This window comes from Megascapheus bottae, chromosome 3 (genome assembly GCF_031878675.1).
Source record: "Megascapheus bottae isolate mThoBot1 chromosome 3, mThoBot2.hap1, whole genome shotgun sequence".
In the NCBI taxonomy this organism is placed as follows: domain Eukaryota; kingdom Metazoa; phylum Chordata; class Mammalia; order Rodentia; family Geomyidae; genus Megascapheus; species Megascapheus bottae.
This window is the reverse complement of record NC_143511.1, coordinates 22,950,781-22,970,399: the sequence shown is the minus strand read 5'-3', so window position 1 is coordinate 22,970,399 and position 19,619 is coordinate 22,950,781. Positions and strand designations below refer to the sequence as shown.

Genomic DNA, 19,619 nt, shown 5'->3' with positions numbered 1-19,619 from the left:
TCCACACCTTAGACCAAGCTTTTCACAAAAGAGCTGTGATGTCCTTTCTCATCATACCTTCCAGAACTATGATCAAGGTCCATCAGAGAGCCTGTGGTCCTCAGCCCTGAGGATTGGGTGTGGAATGTTTTTGAGGCCAAGGCCAGGTATGGAAGTCCAAAGCTGGATGCGAAGTCGTTTCCTTGAAAGACAGTGATTTTTCTCAAGGAAGAGGACCACGGTCATTGTGTTGGAAGAAGTCGTGATAAAGGGGGAAGGCTGAGAGGTGGCTCTGCCAGGCATCTTGTTGAAGGAGACATGAAATTCTGCAGTGTAGCAAGGGAGGAAAGTTGCCCATCCTGGAAGAAGAAGGCGAGCTGGTACCCATTGTTGCTGCAATACACTTGAAGAAGAATGGCGATTGCCCACCAGCCCCCAGACATGCCAAGACACAGCTGCAATGTGGCGTAGCCATTGGGACTCATGGAGAGGGCAAGCACAGGCTGGACTCACTGGCTCAGGCTGCTGGTGTGGATGAGGGATGGAGAGCCCCTTCCATCCTGGCTGGGACCAGGCACTCCTCCAGAAACTATAAGGAGTCATTCAGCATGGGCAAATGCCATTTGGCTGGGTGCCATGGCTGGAGGCAAGACGAGTTCTTGTTCACCCTCACCTATCATTTCCCACCCACCCACCCTGGACTCTTTGCTCATGCACTGAGTCCTCTCTAAACTCTGTTTTATTTAGTGGCTTCCAAGCTCCCCCCAGACTTAAAGCCCCACAGTCCCAAATGCCCTTCTTCTGTTTAAAATAGAAACGTAAATAAAAATATGAATCAATAAATGTGTGTGTGTGTGTGTGAGTGTGTTCATGCACTTGTGTGTCTGCACCAATAGCAGAACTTGAACTCAGAGCCTCCGTGGTGTCCCTTAGCTTTTTCGGTCAAGCAGACTGGTGCTGTCCTTCCTAAGCCACACTTCTACTTCCAGCTCTTTGCTGGTTAATTGGAGATAGGAGTTTCCTGGATTTTCCTGATGAGGTTGGCTCTGAACTGTGATCTTCAGATCTCAGCCCCCTGTGTTGCTAGGATTACAGGAGCAAGCCACCAAGGCTTAAATATAAGCATTCATCTTGTCTAAAAAAATGCTATCATAGGAAAAAAAACTAATTTTGTTGGAGTAGATATCTAACCAAGTTGACACATAAAAATTAAAATTAATCACTGCAGAATCCTTTCTATCCAAATTGCCGACTTCTGATTAATTGCTATCTTTTGGATTTTGACTTATACCCCCTCGTCACTGGAAAGCCTTTTGTGACCCACGTTGAGGTAGATACCGCCCTTCAAATTCTTTATCTCACCCTACACTGATTCACAGCACAAATGTCAGCATAAATGTCAACTTTCGTCATCTGCCCACACCACAAGCTTCTCCTCCATAGCACCTGACACAAAAGAATCATTCAATAAACATCAAACGTTTACCTTCATTGCCTACCCATCCCTTTCTCTCCCTTCCCTCTCTACAGAGCTATAAGACAAGCTGACTAATACATTCTGTGAAATTTACTATGTACCAGGTTTTAAAATGATTATGCAACTAATTCAATAGCACTTTCTTATGGGTTGGAATTTGATTTGTCTCCCAAAGATGGTATGCTGGAAGCTGAGTCTAGGAAGTAATAAAGGATTGTAGAATGATGAAGAGTTGGGGCTTCATGAGAAATAATTAGAAAGCTTGTACGGTTGTACTCTCCAGAGTTTTTCTACAATACTACCAAATGAATGTATTTTATCCTTTAAAATCTATCCTTAAATCAGAAGATTTACATGATCTTGAAGCTTAGTGGCTTGACCCAAAATGGACTAAGATACATATGCATGTAGTGGTACTAAGTTTAATATCTAATTAATGCAATTACTTAAACTAGGGAAAAACAGGTGGTAAGTAATACCCACATGTGAGCTGATGCATGAATTACCAAGTGGAAGGTGTATTTCCAGCCTAGCCTAGATATTCCATTATACACATTTATTTCACCCTCCCCTGGCCCCTATCCTGGAGATTGAGCTGTGGGCCAGGGAACTGACCCTGAGCTTCTGTGCTCAAGGATGGAGCTCTACTACTGGAAACACTGCTCCATTTCTTGCCTTTTGTGGTTAATTAGACATGAAAGTCTCACACACTTTCCTGACCAGGTTGGCTTTGAACCATGAGCCTTAGATCTCAGCCTCCTGCATAGCTAGGATTACAGGCATGAGCCATGGGCATCTGGCTGTGCCTAGCAATTTTGAATGGCCTTATGTTTATTTAGGATGTATGGATGGGAAAGTAGAACATGTAGTCACACAGGGAGTTTTGTGCAGAATCTGGACCTACCTTTCCCGCTTCAGAAAGAAGCCAGTCATCAAAAGTCTTTGCATTTCTTTGCATCTAATCATCTACCACTGTTTCCATCCATTTCTTTGTTCTCGGTGTTTCCTTCACAGATCCAAATCTCATTTTCCAGAGACTTGAAGCATATGCTAATGAGATAGGATAGCAGCTCTCTAGAAGTTCAGCTTTTTGGCCACCCACAAGAATATTCACAAACGATGACATTATGAGGATCATATGGCATGGCATCATTCATAACTACGGTGCCATGAATCCTCTACAAGAGAATTGGTTCCTTGTGGGTACAGTATAGCCTTGGTGATCTCAGTTATAAGAAGCATGTGGTTTGGAATTTCAGGAAATCTTTTATAATTAAGTGCCAGTAGAGAAAAATTTAATATGTCTGTTTTGTTGACTCATTCTGTTCCTACTGTCACACTGTCCAGATTCGCCAACACATCACCCTAGCAGAGGCATTAGCTACAAAGATTTCTATTTCTTTTTTATTGTAATTAATAGAGGGATTACAGTTATATTTGCCAGATAGAAGGAGCATTACTTCATACACATTGATACCCCTTCTCATGTTTTTTTTGTCCTCATTTCCCTCCCCACACCCCCTCCCCAGAGTTTTCTATTTCAGTTCCAGGAAAACGGTCACATACTGTTAGCTTACCTAGTATTCAGAGGATCAAGGCAGATTGTTTGTTTACCTTAGCCCTGTAAGTTTGATGTCATAAACACATCACGTTGGGGATAATCAGGCACCACTATGTCTCTGAGTGGGAAGAACTTGAAAAGAATAAATGCATTTGCTGAGAAATCCTGAATGGACAGGTGTTTGATAGGGAGGTGTCAGCTGAAAAGATGCAAGGCCAGGTCTGTGGGTTTATCTGTGGGTTTTGAAGGAAATTACGACTGAGAACTCCTAAGGAAAACAGGAAAAACCAGATGACACAGAATGCCTCTTCAGCAATCATATCCAATGTGAAAGTACCAACCTGGGGTTGGGAAATGCTGCCTCAGCCACTGCATGGCCCAGTGTGCTCCTTTTTCATGGCCATGGTGACAAATGACCACTTTCAAATACACAGCAGATCTAGGTATAGGAAATCTACAATGTGTCAGCTGAACCACATTTTGAGATGCTACCTCAGATCCTACAGAGTTTTCTGTTAATCTCATAATCCTTCATCTAAATACATCTGCCTAGCCTCCTTTGCCAAATAAGCTCACAAATTCCAGAGATCAGAATGAGGACATATTTAGGGACCCCAGTTTACCATACTAAAAGTAATGGGACATTTGTCATGACCAGTAGAAACCTTGGCCTCTCCTAGAAGAGATTTACAATAGAACAAAACCTAGATACTTAAGGCCATATAGAATGACGCTAAATGAAAGGACCTCCAGGATCTAGAAACAAAAGCCATATAATGAGTGATTGTTGTCCTTAAGGTACTATGCTATCTCTCATCTCTTTTGCTGTCCCTTGGTTCTCTCATATTAGAGTTTTTCACTTGGTTATCTGATATATTGTATATATGTGTATTTGGTTATTTGAAGTCAGAGAGGGAAGGGAGAAAAACAAGATGAGGGGTGGGGGTGGGGGGAGGGAAATGGGGACCAAGACATGAGACAGGATATCATGTATGTGAAGTAATGCACCTTCTATCTGGTGAATATAATGTAGCCCTTCTATTAATTACAATAAAAATATATAAAAAAGGAAAAACAAAACAAAAAAGCAAAAGTAATGAGATAGTTTTTTTCTCCCCCATGGTGACTTTCTGGGTGGTATTAGCATGCAGGCCAATGGCTTCAAGGATCATCTGGTTGCATTTCTTCTCTAGGTCTCTTGGACTCTTCAGAGCTCTGCAAGCTGACTAGGAAAACTATGGGTCTATCTCTTGTTCACTGGCAAGTCTTACTTTTAGTCCAAGAAAAAAACAGCAAAGAAGGGGGGAAAAAAGCTAGTTTTCCATGAAGTTTAGTGGTCTGAGTAGCTGTTTGCCATTGTGAATGAACCAAAAGTAACGGAATAGGAGCACCTCAATTTAAGTATAAGGAGGAAGACATTTTTGGCATAAGTTCTAAAAACTGACTAGAGAATTACAGTGGAAATCAATGTGGAGAGTGAAAATCTTATTATCTTGGTTTTTTCCCTTCCAAGTTTATGAGAAAATATACATTGAAGACTCACTGTATGAGATGCTGTCCCATGCCTAGAGAAAAAAGATAATCCAAGATGGTTTTATTGACATTCTTTACCATTGGATCATTCAAACTGATTCGAATACAGAGAAATCACAACTTTATCCTAAAATACAATAACATTGAATGGCAATAATGGAAACTATGACACTTCAAAAATATGAGCTGCAGTTTAAACTATATCCATATTGCTTTTGAATTCTTTAGGTATTCATTTTTAACTTTATTACACACAAATATACACATATGTGTGCATATTATATACATATACATACCCTTTAAGTAGTTGTATAAAGGAGTTGCTTTTTAACAAAAGAGCTTTTGAATATATTTTGATTATGTTACCCCTTTCAATATTCTACCTCTTTATAGTTAGAAATCTATTTCTCCTGGCTCTCCAAGTATGCTGAATGCACTAATATTAAAAAAGTGCTGGGACATGGCTAAGATGTAGAAATCCAGAATTTGGAGAATGCCCAATATAGATGAGAGAAACAAGTGTCAGGCCTCTCACCTGCCTCAGCTTTTCTGCCGTCTTCATATTTTCTCCAGGCCTGGTTTTCAGATGTATGACTAATCCTTCCTTCCCGATTTCCCACATATATGTGCAAAGTCAGTTTCTCTCATACCATATATCAGCCCGGGGGGAAAGGATGTTTGTTTTGGAAATCAAATAAATACTCTCAAGTCACTGGGTAGCTTGTGATATGTCATTTATAAATGAATTTTGAAATACAGAAATACGTAGGGAAATGAATTGCTTAAAGATGGTGCACATGGGTTAATGTGTAGAACCAACAGTGGATGTGGTCCTTTCATGAGATTACCGGTGGCAGAAAGGGAAAGGAAACAGGAGTAGAGAGAACAGAGATGCCACTGAATGGGATGTTATGCCATTGAACGAGATGTTTCTGTGGTAAGGTGGAAGTAGTGGGAGAGGAGATGAACACTTTGAATACCGAACTCCATTTCTGACCATAAACCAGAGGCTGTGCAAAGGCCTGAGGTTTGTGAAAAGGTCTAATGGAAGGGGAGCTCCCATTTTGTGAAAACTATGGTCATCTTTTAGTCTGATGATTTGTCCAGCAAGTTTCAGAAATTACATAAAGGCAATTGGCAGCAGTGTGTTGAGTAAAGTACATGGCTCTTTAATTGAAACTGGAAGCACTCTTCTATATGCTCTGTACAGCCTTTAGTTATATGCCATTGAATGCCACCTGAAGGAAAAAGCGACAGAAGAGATAAAGCCAAAAATATAATCTCTAGGTTGTACAATCTGGTTACCTGGCCTCAGATGTGTTATATTATTAACATATAAAATTGTTAAAAGCAATAAAACAAAGCAAAGGCTCTAGGTTTACTAAGATACAGTTGTATAATTTCTACCACTGATGGCTCAGATAACACCCAGGTAAGCTATTTTGGCTGTGTACCTCTTGCAGTATACACGCTTTGAGATTGTAAAACCAAAATCACTTTCCAACTCTGATGAGCAAAGCCACTGACTCTACAGAAATTTCTGATGTGTTAAGTCTTTAGAAGCTTGCTGATAATCACCCTCTATGAGTACACATGGCATGAGTGATTCAAAGGCCCAAGTTCCTGGAAAGATCTTGTAGATATGTATGCGCTTCTCCAAGATGGCAGTTCATCATTCCATTAATTTCATTCCTGTTTATAAATGTAGTGCATATGCACTGTAGGAAATGTAATACACAGAGCCACTAAGTGACAAGAACTTCCCTGAGATACTACCACCTTGAGTTTGGTTATTTGAGTAGTTCCAAAAAATGGCAATAGCTGTAATTGTCACCAGTGATAAAATAGTGGTTTCTGAAGCTGGTGTGATGGTAGATACCTGGGATCTTAGTACCCAGGAGGATGAAGAATTCAAATCCAGCCTGAGCTATAGAGCAGCCTTATGTTTAAAAACAAACAAACAAAAACTCTCAGAAGGACAAACAAAAATGTGATTTTGGAGTGGTAGGTGTTTGTATAATCATCAGAGCCATTTTTGGTGTAGGGGGGTAGAGGAGGTTGTGGAAGGCACTTTTAGCATTTAGAAGGCAGAGACCACATATGCTCCTATACTTCTTACAAATGCAGAAAACTCATGTTTGTCATCTTTCTTGTTACTGTGACAGAATCCCTGAGACAATCCATTTATCTTGGCACACAGTTTCAGAGGTTTTCATTCATGCTTGTTCTGTGGGGATATAGAACGCTCACAGAGAGAGAATATGGCAGAGAAAGCCACTCACCTTGAGATGTGAACTATTATTCTCTTCCCTCTCTCCCAGATAACTTTGATAGTCTCTGACTTTTGTTCTTTCAATCCCATGGAGAAGAGTTTTGCTTTGTTGATTTGTGTTTATGGGATACAGTATGTATTGTTTTACAATGAGGAACTGGAAAAAGATAGGTGGGAAAGTGGAGAATGTCAGGATCTTTCCAGCTCCTGTCATTGTATGATTGCTGTCACACAGTCCCTGCAAAGCCCTTGTGATAGCATATGGCAGGTGGTATGTGTCCCATGAGTGTCTTCTGTTATGAGGACAATCCCTGCACTTATTTTAAATGTATACCTTTAAATATCCAGACTTACCTTTGGTGTGAGCCTCCACTTTACAAAACTGGCCAGGCTTCGTTCTGCAGGTTCCAAAGTCTAAAAGGCATCCATGGAAGGGGATGGAAAGATTGCATAACCTACAGATCACACCCCCAACATCTTCAGGGGCAGAGATGGAAAATGAGGGCGATATTGATGGGAACCAGAGAAGAAAAAAATAAAAAAGAGGCAGGGGAGAGAGATGTATAAATAAATAAATATAAATAAAGCTGTGATTTCATCTTTAAAAGCTATTAAAATTACTTTTTTCAAGTTAGAGAAATTAAAATGATTTCCCTTTTTTGAGATTTACTTATGAAAACTTCAAAGCATATGCTACATTAACATAGTGAAAGCACCCCAAATTGAGGGCAATCATAAATGAAGACAATTTCTTAATTAAATCAAACCAAACTTATTTCAACAAAGAATTTAATTTCAGCCATATATCTGCTGTGTAGACTTCATTTCTATGCCTATGGTAACATATTATGCATATCATGAATGCTTATTACTTGATTGATTTTTTTTGTATATTGGTTCTCTTCCATACCCAAATTCTGTGGCTCAAAAATTTATTCATACGGGTTATACAGAGCTAGTTTAGAGACACTTGAACATAAACAATGAAAGATTGGAAAGACATTCTTATCTAGAAGATTGGTTCCTGAATTATATTTATTTGAGTAGTTAAAATAAAATCAAGCAGAATCCCAGAGCCCCCACAGACTTGAGTTAGAATCTGTGGGAGTCAGAGATAGAATCTGTAGGAGTCTGTATTTTAGGCATGCAGAAATAGCTGAGTGGTTATGACTTGACTAAAGATGTCTGAATCAGTGTTAGAGAACCACTGTGCCTACTAATTCAGTAATCCTTGAGAACGACTCCTGCAATGAGTTATGCCAGCAATTTTTACTACTAAAAATAGCATGGATTGTTAAAAATAGCACTTATTGTTAAATTATTTTTCTATAACTAAAACCAAATTTGGCCTAGTTTTCAGTGTCCATCTTTCAATATATAACGATCACGTAATTGCTATTTATTGATAACTCCAATTAAAAGTGGACTAGAAATTAACTCCAAGAAAAGGAAACAGGAGACACTCTTTAGTTGCCATTGTTGCTGTTTTTGTCTTCTTTTCCTTTTACCTTGTTTATTAGCTTGTTTGTATTTGGGAGGATGAGGGAGGGCACAGAAAAGGTGAGACAAGGATGAACAACAGTGATACTAGATATTATGTGGAAAATGAAGTGGATATCTTCTGGGTAGGGGCAGGAGGGAAAGAATGGAAGAGAGCAAAGGCAGGGTAGACATGGTTCAAAAAGAATTGTACTCATTACTCATTACCTAATTTACGTGACTCAATGCATCAATTCTAGAATAACAATTCAATGGGGCCGGGAGTTTGGCCTAGTGGTTAAAGTGCTTGCCTAGCATGCACAAAGACCCGGGTTCGATTCCTCGGTACCACATACACAGACAAAAGCTGGAAGTGGTGCTGAGGCTCAAGTGGTAGAGTGCTAGCCTTGAGAAAAGTCCAAGGACAGTGCTCAAGCCCTGAGTCTAACCCAGGACTGGCAAAAAAAAATAACAATTCAAAAATGGATATATTATACAATGGATTGTATAGGTCTGCCTGCCAGTGCATTTTATATCTCTGTCTGCATATCACTTTATATCTCCGTCTGTATTTTGGGGGGAGTCTCCTCATTTTCCTTAAAAAGCAAAACCCAAAACAGGCCAGATGCCAGTGGCTCATACCTGTAACCCTAGCTATTCAGAAGATTGAGATCTGAGGATCACTGTTTGAAGCCAGCTTGGGTAGGAAAGTAGGGAAAGTCCATGGCACATTCCCCTCCCCCCTCTCTGTATATACTATATATAAAGGTGATGAACAGAAGGGTTACAGTTGTATGAGGTAATGAGTAATTTCTCCTTAAACAGATACCCCTCTTTAATTTTCTCCTGCATAGCCCTTCATCTTCCCTTACCCCCAAGTTGTATAGTTCATTCCCAACGTAGTGTCAAGTACATATCATTGTTGCATTAATTCATCCTTTGTCCTGCTGATTCTGTGATGATCTTTCCCTTTCACAGATTAGATAAATTCATACACAAGACAAAGGTACAGAATACTAAAACAGAAACAAAAGAAACAACCACATATGGGACATAATAAGAACTTTTGTTTCTACTTCTTGGAATATGTATTGGTATTCTTCATCATGTATGTTCCTGTGCACTTAGCACTGGGGCTATTGAGATCTCCTGTTACGAGAATCATAGATACATTCTATGTTTTATATAACCGTGGCACCTGGTCTAGAACAGTGTTTCCTAAGAGTCAGAAGATGACTAATCCATGATTAGGTTTCAAGAGTAGGTAAGGCCTATAATAGTACCTTCCCAATTTCTTATTTTCCACCTAGAGAAGATACGATAGCTGGGCACCAGTGGCTCATGCCTGCAATCCTAGCTACTCAGAAGGCTGAGATCTGAGGATCAGGTTCAAAGCCAGCTCAGGCAGAAAAGTTTTTGAGACTCTTATCTCCAATTAACTGCCAGTAAACCAGAAGTGGTTCTGGGGCAAGAGTGGTAGAGTGCTAGCTTTGAACTGACAGTACCCAGGCCCAGAGTTCAAGTTCCACAACTGACGAGAGAGAGAGAGAGAGAGAGAGAGAGAGAGAGAGAGAGAGAGAGAGAGAGAGAGAGAGAGAGAGAGAAACTGTAACTCTGCAGTTTCTTAAATAATTTGATTATATTTTCTGATGACTTACCACCTAAAAGACAGGTTAAGATAAAAACACCAGCAATGAGAGTCTTTCTCATGGTCAGTTTACAGCCAAAAGGAAGTTTAACTGATGTGTCTCGTCACTAAAATTTTCCTAGGGAAATAATATCATTATATATTTATGTCAGGGATTTTCTAAAGACATATCATGGATGAATTTGTATTTATTTATTATTATTAAGAAACATGAAAATTTCTAATTTTGTTTATGATAAAAATCAAACCACTAGTCTTCATGAAAATTTCACTATATAACCTCTAGCTGCATGCCTTTTTAAGTTTAGATGCCTTTTTTTATAACCAAGTGCCTTACCCTCCCTTCACTTTTCCCTGGAGAACAGTAGTTTATTACAAAAAAGAATAAAGTCATATAGATGGTGCTTTTAGGGTCATATTCTGTTAAGAATCCTTGGAAGTAGTGCTTTGGCTCAAGTGGTAGAATGCCAACCTTGAACTGAAGAGCTCAAGGACAATGCCCAGACCCAGAGTTCAAGCCCCATGACCAACCAAAACAAAAAAACAAAAACAAAAAACAAAGCAGAACAAAACTGTTAAAAATCCTTGTAACTCCTAATAGATTTGAAAATAATTTTATCCTCTACATAAACTAATGCTCTTCCAGCAAAGGTTGTACATACAAGGAAAACATGTTAGTACATAGGCAAAACTTAAGGAACTGAGCTGGCAGACTGGCTGAAATACAGCCCTTCGGTTATTTGTGACTTACCTATTCTGGCAGGAATTGTTTTTTTCTGTGTAAATGTTATTGAAAGGTATGTAACATCTAAGTAAGACTTCTGATGGAAAGAAGCCAGTTATAACGGAAACTAACTGCAAGTGTCTGCCCCACCGAATTCCAAACCGCTTCAACAGTGAAAAAAATGCTATGCAAACAAACAGGAAAGGTTTATACTTGAACACTCTGGTAAATATGGACCTTCATAACTCTTACCTCATTAAAAAAAGGAAGAAGTTAGGCAACAGTTGAACTATGGATAAATTATCAAGGTTGAACTCTAGGTTTTTGATTTTGATTTCTGTCATTGAGCAATCATGTAAGTATCTGAAATGTAGAAGTCCAATTTGATAGGAAAATTGTTCGTTTTGATTGAGATACTTTTGCTTTAAATATCCCATCAACTTCCAAATGAAGATTTCAAGTAGCAGGTGGCTCTGAGTCCCAATCTCAAAGGAGAAGTCAAGGCTGGAAATATAAATCTGATGTGTTACTTCAGGCATATATATGAGATTGGATGGAACTGCCTACTGCAAGATCTACATACTCGAGAGATATATTTTTCTGACAATATGGAAAGCAGCAGTTCTGAAACTCCTGTCAGCTAGAAGACATCTAAAAATATTCAGTGATTTAAAAAAAGCCTTTTTGAAATAATAAAAAAAGTCTTTTAAGAAACTAATGGAAAATGTATGAGATTGGGAATAAACAAGAGAATCTAGGTTTCTTCAGATAAAGTTTATAGAGTGTATGCTTTTCCACAAATTTATACCTTGTGGTGGGGGGAAACTAACCTTAATGTAGTCAATGTGGCTGTATTTGGAGATGGACCTTTAAAGAAGTAACTAAGATCGGATGAAGTTATAGAATGGGACCTTGATTTTACAGGGTTCATTTCCTTGTAAGAAGAGTCGCAGGGAGGTTGGCTCTGAGCCCATTCTTCCACTCATGCTCTGAGGAAAGGCTGTGGGAGGCAACAGAGAGGAGCCAGGAAAAGAACCTATATTGGAAATTGAATCAGCAGGAACATTGATCTTGGACTTCTGAACTCTAAAAATGTGGGGGGAAAAAAGACATTGTGTTACTTAAGTCAACTCGGACTATGGGAATTTGCTACACCCACCCAAAGAGATTAAGAGTAAAAAGGAGCCTGAATTTTGCATGTGGTGAAGCCACTGAGTAGGAATTGCCCTTGAATTTCAGTGTATGACAACATTAGAGGCATATTGTTGAGTAAATGCAGAATACATATTTAATAGAGAACACCTGATAGAAATGCAGGACATAGAAAGGCTATGTTCTTATGCAAATGGTGAAAACCCCCCAAAACTATTCCTAAGTAAACATTAATGTTGATTGTAGTGCTGAATACAGGTAAAAACCCAACCCAACCAAACCAAAACCAATCCAAAAGCCAAAAATCCACCACCACCACTGTAACAAACCAAAATAAAACCAAATAGCATCTCTTAAAAATGCCACTCAGGAGCCAGGAGTTTGGCCTAGTGTAGAGTGCTTGCCTAGCATGCGTGAAGACCCAGGTTTGATTCCACAGTACCACATACATAGAAAAGCCGGAAGTGGCACCGTGGCTGAAGTGGTAGAGCACTATCCTTGAAGAAAATCCAAGGACAGTGTTGAGGCCCTGAGTTCAGTCCTCTGGACTGGCAAAAAAAATGCCACTCATGTGTTTGGTGAAATTTATATTCTATTCATGATCCAAAGAAATGTGAATTAAATACTGTTATTTAAAATACACTGTAAGGTCCTTGGGTATGTGATAAAACCAATACAAATCTTTTCTTGGGAGCACTGCTGTTTCACTTCAGGCCTCAATCTTCCAAAGGAAAAATTTAAGTAAACTTAAGACATACATGGAAACAATGTACTCCGAAGAGCAAACAGAACAGAAATAAATAATAGAACTAGAATGATAAAATTCAAATTCAGAATTGCTGGATATAGAATATATTATAAGATGTTATTATTTAAAGTAAAAGCAGGAAAAACAGTCTGAAAATAAAGAAATGAGGCTGCCACACTAAGCAAATAGACTAGAAAAAAGGACAAACACAATTTCTAGGAATAAAAATATGATAGTTTGCCAAAATACTTACTGAGCATCTAATAGGCAACAAGCATGCTCATAGTAATGGTATTTGTTATAGTGAATAAAATACACACACAAAAAATTGATCTCTTAAATCCTGGCTTCCATACAAAGAAATCTTATTTAAAACATGGTTGAAGAGCTAAAGAGCAGATAATTCAAACTGAAGTAAGAATTAGCGAACTGGAAAATAAATCTGAAGAGTTGACAATATGTATAGACATACGGTCTGACAGTCCTGAAAAATAATTTTCAGGAGTTAATGGGAATAAGTTTTGAAAGTGATGATTACTCACGCATCATGTCAAAGTATGCATTTATTCGTAGCCACAGAGAAAAGACATCAAAAGCAGTGATAATGACATCGAAATCTGACTTCAAGAATGAGACCCAGATGATGTGGAATAATGTGCTGAGATTAAAAACAAAAACCCTAGCAACCTGGAATGTATACTCATAAAATTCATATTTCAAAAATGACGATTAATTTGTGAAGGCTAGACATGAGATGTTTCTGAGGATGCTTTTTTTCTTTAGTATGGTGATCTCCCCTTCCATCCACTTCTTATGGCCAAATAATACTCCACTATCTACATACCGCTTCTCCTTTTCCAGCTGATGAGCACCTGTTCTCATACTGTAGCTTGACTCTCGTAAATACTGCCACAAATAAACAAATAAATGCAAGGATCTCTTTTAGATGCTGACTTTGAGCATACAACCAGGAGTGCTATAGTCGAATAATATAGTTATACCTGGCTCTTACAGTACCATACCTATTTTTCAGTTTTTGAGAAAACTGAAACCAGCATGAGATTATGGAATTTCCATGATGGTTTCCATAGTGATTGCACTAATTTACATCCCACAAACAATGTGATACACACTGTCCAAGGACAGTGCTCAAGTCGTTTTAATTTGAGGATAAATACTTAAAAATAGTTCTGGGATCCAAGGTCTCACATTTGCTAGTCAATCATTCTCCCATCAAACCACACACTCAGCCAGGATAGACACACTGGAAATACATATTATATTTGACTATGAAAAAAAGTGCTCCAAAATAATGGGAGCACTCTTTGCTTAAAGATAAAAAGAATGAGATGACTGGAGCAAACTGGTTGTTATAATTACAAGAAAAACATAGGTTGTTGATTTTTTTTTTGCCAGTCCTGGGCCTTGAACTGAGGGCCTGGTCACTGTTCTTGGGCTTTCTCAAGGCTAGAGCTCTACCACTTGAGCCACAGCACCATTTCTGGCTTTTTTCTATGCATGTGATACAGAGGAATTGAATCTGGGTCTTCATGCATGCTAGGCAAGCACTCTACCACTAGGCTAAACTCCTGACCCGTTGATCACTTATGCTGCACTTTCCAGGAATAATAATAATAATAACAATAACAATAAGCAATACGGTTTTCACTGTTACTTACCACTCTAATCCCATCAACACATCTATCAGAAACAACATTGATAGACTAAAACTCAAAATTAACTTGACACAAGATTTGAGATGCTGGAAAGACATGACTCTTGTTGTACAAACCAGGACTGCTTTGTCTCCTAAGGGTTTGTAGACCTTTTTCCCCATTATTTTTGTGCACACTATAGGAGAGAAATTATGATTAAACGTATGAAAATAAAATTTTTAAATTTAAATATCAGTGAGACAACTGCTTAGAGTCACTGGCTTAGCAAAAATTTAAGTGATACAGTCTGTTAGGGCTGAAAAACAAGAAACTCTCAGTGGTAGTGGCGGATGAGATGCCATTATTTAAGTATCAACTTGTTCTATGCCTGTAAATTAGCATTATTTTCTGAGGAACCTAGAGAACTTCTTCGACTTTGATAAATGGCATCTACAAAAATGTACACAGAAAGAAGGTTTATACCATCAACTAAGTGGCAACCTCTAGCACCTATTGGTGGAAATGTGAACCAATGTTGTTCTATGAGAGTGAGGGCCCTAAGAGTTTGGATTCTTCCAGGAAATACCATGCTCGGAGTAAAAATGGATTACCGGTGAGGGTCCCAATGCCAAAAGACTCATCTCCCAAGAGAAAGTCTGCTTTCATTAGCATCATTCCTGGCTTTTGTTGTATCTTTGTCTGTAAATGGTGATTCTGCACGATGAAGTTAGATTGGGAACTGCTCCCAGTCTTGGCCCAAACTATGTAAGTTCATGTTTACATTTTTTCTATATAATATGTCATTTTTCTGTTAATATGGGTGAGCCTTTAGATCCATGGACAGATTTCATGCCTGGTAACAATAGAAGGGCAACACATTAGAACCATGCAGACAAATGAGCTACAGCTCTTTACATAAACATGGTGACTTCTTTGTGCTAAATATTTAGTCACAGAATAATAGATTTGGGTTTTGTGAAGCTTACAATGTATTTTCATCAAGTCTATAAACAAGCAAAGCCAAATAAATATCATCTATATTATTGACTGGGGAGTGAGAAAGACTGAATGAAAGTAGACAGAGTTAAGCAACATTTTCACCTCCAGTGAAAAATTTAAGGGAGTGCCATTAAAAGTAATGAAGATAACTCATACTTTCATGCTATATTTAAAGCAATCAGATTTGCAAGTTGCAGACTTTGGGCCAATCATCTGTTCTTGTAAATGAAGCGATACAGAAACAAGGCCTGGGTGAAACAAGTGAGTCCATGATGTAAAACTGCAGGGTCATCTACTGTCTCTTTAAAGCTGACATATTTTGTGCAGCATGGAATTTTTTGTTTTAGTTGTGTGTTTTGTTTTTAAATAATCACTAAGCCATAATTTATATTGGCAATGTATTTGAGGTGTTCTTAAGTTTCATAACTGTCAAAAGTCTTAGCGGCATATATTCTTTTAAGTTTGCCTAGTGGTTTGAAATTTCCAAATTAATTTTTTTTTTTTGCCAGTCCTGGGCTTGGGCTCAGAGCCTGAGCACTGTCCCTGGATTTTCTCAAGGCTAGAGTTCTACCGCTTGAGCCTCAGCACCACTTCTGGCTTTTTGCTATGTACGTGGTACTGAGGAATGGAACCTGGGTCTTCGTGCATGCTAGGCAAGCACTGTACCACTAGGCCAAACTCCCGGCCCTCCAAATTAAATTTTAAAAATACAGAACAAAAGAGTACTTAATGTGAAAGATGAGATAGAACAAGCCCAGGAGAAACCAACAATGAAGCCTGGAAGGCAATCTACCACATTTCCAAGAGTGGTAATATTTGCAAATCTCTACGTTTATGACAGCTACTGCCTAAGTTAGCCAGATAATCCAGTTAAGCTCGCCTCCTTTCAAGCACCTAGGTATTGTCTTTAAAATCTTGTATAAGAATTGCTATAAAAGGAAAATAACCATAAAATGATAGCACATTGTGCATTCATGCACATGTAATATAAATTATAAGGAAAGATTGTGAAAAGCTGTGGTTTTTTTGAGCAATCTAAGATTTGAGTTATTATTTATTTAGTTTTAGTATTTTCAGTTTGTCAGCAGAGCATGCTGAATTTATGGAAGTGACCGTGCCGCCACTACCTTTCTGACTTGACTGATGGTATGTTCTTTTTATATTTCCAGCCTCAGGTTAAGTGCAGTCGATACTTGGCCGATTTGTGTGGGTGTTATAATTGGCCCCTGCAAAGCATGCGAACAAAAGCAGTTTTGAGCCCTGTATGGATTGGAGAAAATGCTAAACTGGAAGGGAGGTAAATCAATATAGGAACTTAGATAATTGTCCACAGTGGAGGAACCTGAAGTCTCCCAAAGGCAAAACCTGTGAGTATGTCCGAGTCCCTTAGAGTAGAAATACTTGAGAAGATGAACCAAAACTCAGAAGTGACAACAACAAAAGGGAGGTAGATGAAGTCCTACGTAGTTTAATGGATTGTATTCAAATGCTGGACAAGACAAGGCTTTCTTCTTTCTTCCAGCTTCTTTCCTTTCTCTCTCCATTCTTTTTCCTTTACCATGCCAAAGGCTGATTTAAAGACAGAGGCATGGTAGCCTTAAATGCATTGTGCTATTTTGGTCAATTCTGATTTGTGCATTATTTTTTCATACTATGATTGCACTAAAATTGGCGATAGTTTATAGGCATAATGTAGTTTTGTGACAGGACCTTTCTTTATTACACCTTTCAGTTAAGAGTGGCTCAGATTACATATAATACTATAGAAGTTCTATAAATTTGTGTCTCTCTGCCCTTTAACTTGGCCTAACAGCCATATGTGGTATTGAGCCTCTGTATGGTTTTCCCTAATAGGGAATTTGGTAATAATATCTTTGCCCTTTCTTGTTTTTTCAGTCTGTACCTTTGGTTCTTTACACAAGAAACCTTGGAACAAACTCTGGAATTACATTCCAACTGTAATATATATATAGCTCATCTTCTGTCTACAACTAACAGTCTCTAACTACTCAGATCTTCCCTTCTAAGTACTAACCCCAGGCAGAATAAAAATATGGTCTTTTACTTCTCCTATATTATAATTATTACCCTTTGGTAGCATTTAATATTCATGGTCAACCGATTAAGGTGATTATTAATATTTTCTTTCATGTGAGTTCTTAGTATGTTGAGTGAGAATCATAAAACTCAGCAAAATTAAATGACTAGTTTTCTGTCCTGAATTTATAAGGACTGAAAGAAACTTTTGCCTTTGTCTAGTAGAAACAAGAGATTGTCAAAGAAACACTGACTCATGTCAAAATTTCATTAGTAGGGGAGGAAATAATTAAAATGTGATACTTTGTGTGTGTGTGTGTGTGTGTGTGTGTGTGTGTGTGTGTGTGTGTGTGTGTAGGTCATGGGGCTTGAACTCTGGGCCTTCAACTCTTGAGCTCTTGAGCTCAAGGCTACTGCCCTACCCTTTGAGCCACAGCCCCACTTCTCATTTTCTAGTAGTTAATCAGAGATAACAGTTTCATGTTCTTTAACAACATGGCCCCATTTGTAAGGAAATGGAAAGATTTGGAAAAATTCTTTTTTTTTTTTATGCCAGTCTTGGGCTTTAGCTCAGGGCCTGAGCACTGTCCTTGGACTTTCTCAAGGCTAGCACTCTACCACTTGAGCCTCAGCACCACTGCCAGCTTTTTTCTGTGCATGTGGTACCAAGAAATCAAACCCGGGTCTTTGTGCATGCTAGGCAAGCACTCCACCACTAGGCCAAACTTCTGGCCAGAAAAATTCTTATTAAGTGAAGTAAGCCAGACCCAAAGGTACATAGGCTAAATGGTTTCCCTCATTTGTAATAATTAGTACAAACCTTGGAATCTCCTAGCAGAGGATTACAATAGCTCATAACCTAGATACATAAGGCCATAGAGGATAAGACTAAATGAAAGGACCTCCTGGATATGGAAACAAGAGCTATATAATGTGTGATTGTTGTTCTTAATGTACTATGTTATTTCTCATCTCTTTTGTTGTCCCTTGGTTATTCACATACTGTTACAATATCTGACTTTGTTTTCTAGTATATTGTATATGCCTTTACTTGTTTATTTGAAATAGGAAGGGGAATGGGGGGAAACAAGATGAAGGGAGGGAGTGGGGGGAGGGAAATGGGGACAAAAACATGAGAAGGGGTATCAATGTGTGAGAAGTAATGCACCTTCTATCTGGCAAATATAACTGTAACCCTTCTATTAATTACAATAAAAAAAAGGAAAAAAAGAGTTTCACATTCTTTAGTGCCTGGACTAGCTTTGAACCTTCATCCTCAGATCTCAGCCTCCTGAGTAGCTAGGATTACAGGCACGAGCCACTGTGCCCAGCTTAAAACATGATACTTTAATGAACATGAACGTTTGTGATTGTTTTTGTTTTCTTTTTTACTTTATTAGGACTACTGAGAATAATTTTAAATGCTCTGCATTTCAATGGAGATATATTTAGGTTTTACTTAGTCATGGGCATGTTCTTTGTTTTGTTTTTGAGATACTGATGATTTAACACAGGGATGACTATATTCTTAAGAAAGGTACCACTGTTTTATTTTTAGTATTCATTTGGTTTTCTGGTATTCTACACTGACTGGAATAAATCTGCATGTCATATACGCACACATATGCACATACAAACACACATGTTTGAATGTAGTGTGTTTCTTTGCTACTTGGATCAGCTTTGCTCTCAACATCATGGAAATTCTTAAAATAAATGGTAAGCTTAGAGTCTATATAATTCCAAATTCATGCTCTGTTGACAAAAGGTGTGATTTTAGACAAATTGCTTTACTTGTTTTAAAATTTCTTTGCATAAATGAAAGAAACAAACTTTTCTCACTTTTAAAGGACACTCTGCTATATTTATCACATGTATGTTACTAATTTGCTTTCCTTTATTAATTTCATTTAGATGTGTGAAAATGAGTTTTAAATAATAATAATGTCTATGAAATTTGTGGTTATAGATAGTTAATTTTCCTTGTAAGTATAACTTCAAGTTTTGATTCTAATAGTTTATGATTTATGGTTGATCACTTTACAGTGTAGCCCTTGGGTTAATTTACCAACTAATTTCAGGTTCTTTACTATATTTATTGTTGAAGTATATAATTATTTCCCCTTCATAAATCTAGTATCCTAGAAGTAAAAGAACGAAAACAAGGTATGTCTCCAGGAGTAAAGAACTCCCTATGAAATTCAGTGGATTGCTTCCTGATGTTAGCTAGGGAAAGTATCATTCCTTTCTTTTTTTGGCCCCGGGGCTTGAACTCTGGGCCTGGCCGCTGTCCCTGAGCTCTTCAGCTCAAGGCTGCCACCCTATCCAAGTACCATTCCTTTTTAAGAAGAGTTA

The 19,619-nt window shown here is 38.2% G+C and overlaps 1 protein-coding gene across 1 annotated transcript; it reads right to left on the bottom strand.

Annotated features, from left to right (window-relative positions):
• Positions 1-5,267: 5,267 nt before the first annotated feature.
• Positions 5,268-10,811, bottom strand: C3H9orf57 (chromosome 3 C9orf57 homolog). Its single transcript, XM_090329642.1, has 4 exons — positions 10,701-10,811; positions 9,960-10,067; positions 7,177-7,299; positions 5,268-5,788 (listed from the first exon to the last, which is right to left on the bottom strand). The coding sequence occupies exons 2-4, from the start codon at positions 10,009-10,011 to the stop codon at positions 5,664-5,666; spliced, it is 300 nt and encodes a 99-aa protein (XP_090185768.1). The 5' UTR covers positions 10,012-10,067; positions 10,701-10,811; the 3' UTR covers positions 5,268-5,663.
• Between the last annotated feature and the right edge of the window lie 8,808 nt (positions 10,812-19,619).